The 9932-nt window shown below is 27.3% G+C and overlaps 1 protein-coding gene across 1 annotated transcript in view; it reads left to right on the plus strand.

The window, feature by feature from the left end:
* Positions 1-7803: 7803 nt before the first annotated feature.
* LOC101513444 (protein SET DOMAIN GROUP 40) overlaps positions 7804-9932 on the plus strand; it is a 3682-nt gene continuing 1553 nt past the window's right edge. The window contains exons 1-4 of the mRNA XM_004490717.4: positions 7804-8021; positions 8197-8344; positions 9217-9348; positions 9473-9613. Of these exons, the coding sequence (XP_004490774.1) occupies positions 7879-8021; positions 8197-8344; positions 9217-9348; positions 9473-9613 (564 nt within the window). The 5' untranslated portion in view covers positions 7804-7878. The remainder of the gene's footprint in view (positions 8022-8196; positions 8345-9216; positions 9349-9472; positions 9614-9932) is intronic.

Genomic DNA, 9932 nt, shown 5'->3' on the forward strand with positions numbered 1-9932 from the left:
GTTTAATTTTTGTTGCTTGTATAGTGTTTGGGTTTTGAGTTTTTTTTTTGTGTGTGTGTGTATGTGTATGTTTGAAACAACAATGTATGGTTGTGAATTGCACACGCTTGTCAGCAAGTTTATTGTTTTCAGCCTCATCTCCATGCTGCCTCGTCATTGTGTTGTTACCCGCCATCTAAACGGGTCGGGTTATTGGTCCATGGTTTGTGGGTCGGGTTTATTCGGAGATGGGTTTAATGTTTTAGAAGAGAAACGAAACAGAACCAGTAACTATCACAATCACATTTGTATTGGTGTTTTTTTGTAACTGAAAATTATTATTAAAAATTATAGACTTTAAAAAAAATAAAAAAGATCAAAAGAAAAAAATTCACCACTTAATAGGATTTTTATAATAAAAAATTATTAATTTTTTATTTACTAGAAAAAATTATTAATTTATTTTCTCATAATCATAACTTTATGAATAATATTTTAATTAAATTGTCTTGCAGAAGTAATTCGCTTCAAGAGACAAGAACGTCAAAGACATTTTAAATAAGAGGTCTCAATTCAGGAAAAAAATAAAAATAAGAGGTCTCATTTCAAATAAAGATATTATCTCTAAAATAAAATATAAGTAACAATAAGAATTAAAAAATTAATATATGATATTAAAGTAAAATTAAATATATCAACTTTTCAGTTTTCTATTTTATTTTATATAATTCATTGCAGAGGAGCACCTTGATATATGGAAGAGAAGTTTTAAATGAAATAAATATCTCAATTAAACTTGATAATGATGAAAAATGTATACTAACATTTGCATTGGTTCCAGTTTTAACTTTATAAAAATTTCAACTTTTATTTAATCTATATGAATCAAATATACTAATTTCATATAATTTTTTTTAATTCAATACGTAAATTTACTCAAGTGTTGAATTGTATTGAATCAGTTAGAATTAAAGTTATCCTTTAAAAGATGACTAATGAAAAATTACTTAAAGATAAATAAATAGTTCACAAATGCATACTTCTAATATCATGTGTTGTAAGTTGTAAGTGCAATAATGTTCTCGAAACAATTATGTACATCCTTAGAGATTGTAAAAATGCTAAGAAACTTTGGATCAAAAATATTAAAGAAGAATATTGGAGTAGATTATTTAGTCTTAGTCTATTCTTTTGGTTGGATTGAAACCTAACAAGTGATGTTGTGGGTGATACTACTTGGAAGTACAATACCGTTTTTTGGTGTTGTTATGGTTGTCTTGTAGAAAGATTGTAATATGATCATATTCTCTCAAATTTCTAAGATATAAGAGAAACTGTAGAAATCCATACACTATCAAGTCCACATTATAGTATCACAACTGAATCAACCTCTATACTTAAGAGGAATAAACAACTCAAATAAATATAATAAATCTTTTTGTGCGTATATCAAAGTTAGCACATATGGATATCATTACCTTAGCAATGGTATCTTGGCATGCAAAGATAACATATGAATGTTTCTTTATGCGTTATTAAAAAAGATTGTCTCTTCAAACGCTTAATAGTTGCTGCTTAATGGATTATTATAGAATATGACTCTAAAGTAATCGTCTATATAATTAATCGTAAATATACTTTCATTTAGCATCTACAACTAGTTCTTACATAAATTACTTATTTTATTTATTTTTATCATTAACAAATTAAATTAATCGTAAAACAAATAAATATGGAGACCTATTAATATATAGAGTTTATTATGTCGATTTTGATATAGTTATATTGAAATTTTTTTTCAGATGATATTATTTATATAAATATTGAGGGAAATAATTTTCCCAAACTGAATTCTTAATATATTTTTTTTCATAAAAAAAAAAAAAAAAAAGTTACTCGCGTTGATATGTAGAAAAAAAAGAGTATTTATTTGCTTGTAGTGTGTGATGAAAATTTATGGGCATAAACCGGAGACCGACCCGAAAAAGTTGAAGCGGAGAGGACCCGGAAATGACGGCAGGAACGTAAAGTGCGGAAGAAAAAGGGCAATCCAACATGGACAACACGTGGACACAATCACCCAATCAATGCAGGATAACCTTATCGCATGCTACAAAGCGGTGCCACAACAACGGTGCTGCGTGACCAACACGTGTTCATTTATAATTGGCTCACCAAATTAAAACTCGGATTTCGCTAGATCATTGTAGGATTGGTCTCGAGCAACACTGCGGGACCCACTATTATGGTGCTTTTCTTTACCGTTTGTTAGGCCTCGTGGTCCCCTATCACTGTCCATGTGGGTCTAGGTCGGTTTCTATTACATACACTCACAAATTGCATATAGTGGAATCTGGAAAGTGGAATGAACATTAAATTTTAATAAGTATATAATACTCTTCTTCCCAATTCATACATATACCAAAATAATCAATTCTACATTATTCAAAATGTTTGTTAATTTCATTAATTATTTTTATGCAATGAAAAATATAATAGGACATTTGATGTACTACGGAGTTCATGTTTTGAATTTAGAATCTTTTTTCTATATTCAAATTTTTTAAATATCTATTCTTCTTTATATTAATATTTACGTAAATTTCATCACTAATTTATTTAAACAAAAAGTATGTATAATTATATTCAATAAATTATTTCTTCTCTATTAAATTTTTTAAAAGGAACTTAATTTACATGAATATTAATTAAAAATTGTTTCTAAAATATTAATTAAATTAATTAAAATTTGCTTATATTTGCATTTGTTAAATATAATTTTTAAATATCAGTATTAAATATAATAAATTTTTTTTAATTTTAAATTTATCAGGTGTATAATTTTTTTTTTTCTTTCCAAGTAGCTTAATTAAGAATTTTACGTTGAAATTCATATATCTATATACCAATGCTCTTGGAGTTATTATAGGACAACCATTTTTAATATTTAAGTTTAGAAAGAGTAAATATATTTTTTATTAAAAGAAGGATGAATATGAACGTAGCAAAATGCCCCCACGTGGACTCCAACCTCTAATTTGACACGTAGCCGTTTTGCACCTTATGTGGATCTCATAGCATTTTGAATAATTGAATATTTTACAAAAGCTGCACTTTATTGTTTATAGTCTTGATTCAGATCCCTTGACACCTGTTAATTGTGTTAACTGTTAGTACCAAATAACCAATAACTACCTACTTTTCATTGCACATTGCACAGTGTTGAGTCAAATTCAATTTTAAAATATTAAGATACTTCTAGAATTTTATAACTAATTAATTAGTATAATACCAATGGTGGGGAGAGCTTTTGAATCAGATCTCATTACACATTATTTAAATGGTAAAAAGCTCAGTGTTCAGAAATCAAATTAAAAAGGTTGGTTCATTTGTGAAAGATGACAGTTAAATAATTTTGCTAGTTAAACCTTTTTTTAGTTACATTCAACAAATAATTTTTTATACTTCACGTCAGTTATATAAATTTAATTCACACGTAAATTATTAGAGTATAATAAAAATAAAATGGGTGGTCTAACAAAAAAAATTGTTAGTTAAATAGTAACATAAGGCAAGTTTAATTTTATGGTGGCCAAAAATATATATTATTTATGTATGTATAAACAAATGCTATGTGGGACGTTCGGTATGATAGCATGGTGATTGTTTCTTATTTCTTAATTCTTAATATACTATAGGATTTGGTTGGCTTTTTAGTCATTGCCGATAGGTTGTTGAGAAATATGGTATCCTTTTTTGGTAGGTATGCTTCATCTCATATTATAGTTTATATATTTATTATTTATTAACAAATGTATAAGAAACTGCATTAATTTATTGTGTTATTCTCAAAATAAAATAACATAACAAAATAATTTATTAAAAAAAATAACAATATCATTTTAAAGATTGTTTGGTTAATAAAAATTTAGTTTAATATTTATAACATTGCTGTCTTAAATAAAACCACAACATAGAATCACATCAAAATAAAAACTTAACTTTTTAGTTTTTATATTTTTACAACAATAACATTTTAGATGCTAAATCAATCAAACTTATATTTATCGAGACGTGAAAATAATATTTTTGATGTCAAATCAAACAAACTTATATTGACAGGAAGGTAAACAAAACATTTTTAATGTCAAACCAAATAAACCATAAGTGTAATTGAATCATGAGATGCTAATGAATATTAAAGTATTACCTTTCCTTTCACTAAAATAAAATATGAAGTTGTATTAATGTCAAAATTGAATGCATCCTTGAAAATCAAACCGAAATAAATAAATTCACCTTTTTTATTTTTATTTTGTGTCACATCTAGTAGGAAAAATGGTCCATCCTCTTATTTATTGAGGTTGGAACCAAACAACTTCAGAAAAACAGTAAACATAATATGTGAAAAAGACAAACTCAATGAATTCTATAATGGTATTTTTGAAACAACATAATTGAATATGTTAAATGTATATATTGTTTGCTAATAATTTGGGACTGATAGACTATTCGTTATGGAGCCTTCTACAAGTAATTAATATTCAAAATCAAAGTCCAACATCAAACGACTCATGGAGAAAGTAATATGAGGTGAAGTTTGTTCATACATTTGGAACATAAACCTCCAACTCTAGTACTTATCACAGAGTACAACTTTAGAGATAACAAAAAATAATTCTATATAATAAAATAGATAACAAAATACGGTCTTACATAATAACATATTTGACAAGACAGATAATAAAATCGACAATTTATTGGTGTAAGTCCCTCGGGGTGTCTTGCCCCTTTCTAGACATGAAGGGTAATTGAAAATATGCAAAATGAAATTATTGTTTCCTTGAATTCTTGCTATCAATTGTCAATGTGGGGTTGCTAGTTCTTTACACCCATTGCAATGTATGGAAAGAAATATGTGATAAAAAAAAGAACGATTTGAAAATAATTTGTGTTTAATTATTGAACCATGCATTAGATATATATCAATATTTTGTGTTAATCATTAAATTTGATAAAGTTTTTTCAGAAGTCATGTAGAATTTATCATCTAATTTATTCATTAAAAATATAATGAAATTACCATCATGTTTCTAATCCATCAATGAGTTTGGATTTGCATCATGTGTATCCAACTCTTATAAAAGAGCGGTCAAATTTCAATCTTTTCCTATAAGCAAAATATAATACTAGGTATTAGTAGTATAAAATTAAAGTTTAAATAATGTAAGAAATTTGCATACCTTGTCAGAAAAAATAACTGATTTGAAAGAATTTGAACTTTAGGACGAATTTGCCTCTTTGTTAATCCTAAAATAGATACAATATGTTGTAGAAGTATAAAAATTTATTAATATAACAATAAAAAGAATAAATAAAATTATGGATGGACAAATAAATAATAATAGTAGTCAATAGGATAACTAACTTTAAATATAGTAAAATAAAAAACGATAGTGTAAACTTGTAAGATTTAAGATCAATATTAAATTCAAGTTAAAATATATTCTGAATATTTGATACAATGTAAAGAACAATGGACATGTTGCAATAAAATTGCGAGGTAGCCATAGTGGGCCGCAATGAAAGTGAAAGATGTTGATATGATCATGTTTGTAATCATTTCAAGGATCACTCTAGATTGGAAATTTACAGATTGAAGTCAAAATCACGTTTTATTGGAGAATCCGATAATCGAAACTATAAAATTCAGAATCGAACGATTCCAACACGAGGTGAAAGATGACTTTCCAAAACACAAGTTAGGTTGTTGAATCATTGAAAACAAGTATGTAGAACTCGAGATATGATTGCAGGTTACTGAATACGAAAATTGGTAGAATTTGTGTACTAGGGTTTAATGTAAAGCAAACTCAAAATTAAAATTCAGCAAACAATTCAAGAATAGAATGGCGCAACAATCTAAGGATTGATAAGTCAAAAGAACGCTACAAGGATTAACAACTTTGATAAGTTTAAAGTGAATTCTTTCAAGAGCTCTAGAGAGCAAAGTCTTACAAAAATAACGTTCAAAATCTTCCCTTGAATAAAAAAAAGGTTTGTCTTTTATAGTGTCACCTTCTTACAAGTACTTTAAATTTGGCCTAACTCAAGTTTTTACAATTAGATCCAAATTTCTTACTAATTCAGTCTACTATTTTAATTAAAACTAATATTAGAATTTAATAACACATAGATGCAACCTTTATTCCTTAACTTCTATAATTTATATTAAGCAATTGACTATCTTGTGCTTCAATTTTTTTATGAGTTGTACTTGCTTCAAATAAAGTGACTATCATGTTATTTAGAGCATCATTTGCCTTCTTTGATCTTGATTATGTTTTCTGTGTCCTCATCATATATGAACTAATAAGTAAAAGTTGTAAATCTAGATTATTAGAATATAATAGTTGTGGTAAAAACTCTATACATCACTTTTTTGACTCAAAATCTTGCATGGTGGATATTAGACTCACTTTACATGTTATGATTACGATTGAGCAACTTTTGTGTGTGTGCAAATTGAACAACTTACAATGGAAACTAAGAATTTGGTCTCATGAGTTCAATTAATTATATTACATTTTCTTGTGACACTTGTGTTAAGTCAATATTTTTTAAAAGTCCCATGATGTTAACTAATTGACAATTTTTTTAAAAAAATTAGAGGTGAAAAACATATATTTGATAAAATAAAAAAACCAAGAAAACTTATGTCAATGTAATATTTAACATTTCACATTTCACATTTCATGATCCATTATATATTACAATATTGAGCTCAATATTTCCATACAATGTCATCCAACAAAAGTCATCACAATTCAGTTTTTATAGTCATCCAACAAAAGCATTAACTAAACGAAACATCACATAAATAAATGTCAACATAATAATATTGTGATAGATTCAACAAAATAAAACACAAATGTCATAGTAGACATAGACAAAAAAAAATTGAAACAACATTTCTCTTTTTATATTTTGATACTCCTTTTAAGTAGCTTGATAGGAAGGTTGATATCTTCCTGGGTGAATCTCTCTTGCTAGTAACGAGTAAATTATCAACTAATGGCAATTCAGAGGCAATGTTTTCGACAATAGTTGATAAAAATTTAGGCATTGAGTTATGCTATTACTGAAAAATACATGTGTTTTACTACAAATAATTTAAATCATGATAAAATATTATTTAAAATCAAATATTATTAAAGAAATGTCCAACATGTAAAACCCCAACACATGTCTTTTCAATGTAATTTTTCTTCCTTTAACCAACTAGTTCGGTGAATAGAATTATTTTCTAAAAAGCAAGTGCAAATAACATTAGATAATAAGAGTTATTACTAAGTTTCAGATTTTCAAAGGAATAAATTTGAAATAGATACATGTGAAAGTACAGAGCTAAACTCAACTATCAACTAATAAATTATTTATTTTATAACATTTTAAAATAATTTATTTTTTATTAATAAATTATTACACTAATGATTATTTTATATTAGATAAAATTTTAACTTTGTTTATTTCACTTACAAAATTAAATTATTACCGTAAAATCGACACTTTATGGAAAAAAAACTGTCTTTTTTTTTTTTATAGCAATGGCTAACTTTTATTGATTTTCTGTCGTTTGTGAGATTAATAGTTCGGTTAATAACAATTTTAATATAATATATTTTTTTCTTTTATTAATTCGGATATCCATATTTTTTCTTTATTCTATGTATAAAACATATAATTTTTATTGTAAACTTTATAGAAAATAAAAATTATGATATTAAAAAGAAAAAACACTATTAAAAAAAAATGAAAATAACAACAAAAAAAATAAAAACTAGAAGTAGAGTATCTGAGTTCTGAAAGAACTAGGTTAGAGATTTCGCGAGAAGGAAGATGGAGCAAGAACAAGGAAACCTCGAAAGCTTCTTAACATGGGCATCACAAATTGGAATTTCAGATTCAACAAACCATTCTCAACACTTTTTTTCCTGTTTGGGTCATTCCCTATGCGTTTCTATCTTCCCTCACTCTGGCGGGTATTCACAATCTTCCCTTACCAATTCAAAGTTTTCATTTTTATTCATTATTCTCTTCATTGTAATAACAATCTGTAATAAATGATAATAATAGTTTAGGTATTGATGCTTTTGAATTGTTGTTGTTGTTAACAAATTTTACCCTTTTTATTGTGTTGTTTGGAGAATGTTGCAGTAGAGGTTTGGGTGCTGTGAGAGATCTTAGAAGGGGAGAGATTGTTCTGAGAGTTCCAAAATCTGCTTTAATGACTAGAGAGAGTGTTATGGAAGATAAAAAGCTCTGTATTGCTGTCAATAAGCATCCTTCTCTATCCTCAGTTCAGGTGTTTGTTCTTAACTTTACTTAAGTGATATTGTTCTTTTGCTGGTTGTTTCTCCTTCAATTTAACTTGTGAAAATTGATAAAGCCAATAGTTTTGGTCTTTTGGAGTGAAGTCACCGTGTTAGTTCTTGAAATTGTAAGGACTAGATAATAGTTTTAACTGTTTTTCCTGCAATTTAACTTGTGAAAATTGATAAAGCCTTGAGATTGATATTTTCGATCGTAGATCGGTCATGTAAATTTAGTCATTGAAGTTGCCTTGAAGAGTTCATTGTGATTGGTGATTTTCAATTTAAGGATCATTTTAAAATTTTGTTAATTTTAGGAACCAAATTGCCCTAAGCCTACAATTTCAGAGACAAAGGGCCTGTTTGGTTTGACTTAATTAAACTTATCTACTAACATAACCACTTATGAGACTATTTGGAAGAACTTACGAAAATAACTTATAAGTGGTTTCAATTTAGTTCTATAACCTCTCTGAGATAGTTTATGAAAGTAGTTTATAGCTTATATGAAAAGAATTTGACGTTATTTTATTTTTTGTTATAAAATTTTCTTATACATAAACACTTATATAAGAAGAGCATATGCTATAAGTGCTTAAATAAATTGTTTATCCAAACAGTGCCTAAATATGTGATTTAATCAAACAGTGGCTCAATAAATGAGTTGCTTTTAGTTTTTATTACCTTTTTTTGTTTATTGAACAAACCCAATGTTTTTGGTTAGAATTATTGTATCCGTGGTTGAAATAGGCATTGGGCCGACCTGTTAGGATTTGGTTTCATTATTAATGATGCGTAATTATGATTTATTATGCATTTTTAGTCTTTTATTTGATACTTATTTCCAAGCTTGTTGACATTGCAGATATTGACTGTTTGCTTGTTATATGAAGTTGGTAAGGGAAAGACGTCAAGGTGGCATCCTTACCTCATGCATTTGCCGCAAAGTTACGACGTGCTAGCCATGTTTGGTGAATTTGAGAAAAATGCTCTGCAAGTTCAGTTTCTGTTAGAAATTTTAGTTTATCTGATTAGGTTAGATTATAGCATCTTGGCTAATTATATATATCAACATTTCATCTGTAGTTGTTCTGAAAATATATATATGTTGTGGTTATTAGGTGGATGAAGCTATTTGGATCACAGAAAAAGCTGTGCTAAAAGCCAAATCTGAATGGAAAGAAGCTCATGCCTTGATGGAAGATCTTATGTTTAAGCCTCAGCTTTTAACATTTAAGGCTTGGGTTTGGGCTGCTGCAACGGTTAGAAATCTCGCCTTCATTTGAGATGCTAAAAGTAGTTTAAATATTCATTTATTTGTTTTCAATGATTATTGAAACATGGATTCTTTTTTTTTTTTTTTTTGCTTAGTGCATCATAATATTGTCAAATAGCAGCTATATCAGTGTCTTAGTATCGCAATATTTTAATAAACTGCTATTGTTCCATGATAAGCGATTTTGTACAATGAGTTGTCAAATAGAAGCTATAGCGTTGTAGTGTAGTGTAATTTGAACAAACTGCTCTTCATGCACATTACATATCATATTTTATAGCTATTTTAAATCACAGCTCACACTC

This window comes from Cicer arietinum, chromosome 2 (assembly GCF_000331145.2).
Source record: "Cicer arietinum cultivar CDC Frontier isolate Library 1 chromosome 2, Cicar.CDCFrontier_v2.0, whole genome shotgun sequence".
Classification (NCBI taxonomy): domain Eukaryota; kingdom Viridiplantae; phylum Streptophyta; class Magnoliopsida; order Fabales; family Fabaceae; genus Cicer; species Cicer arietinum.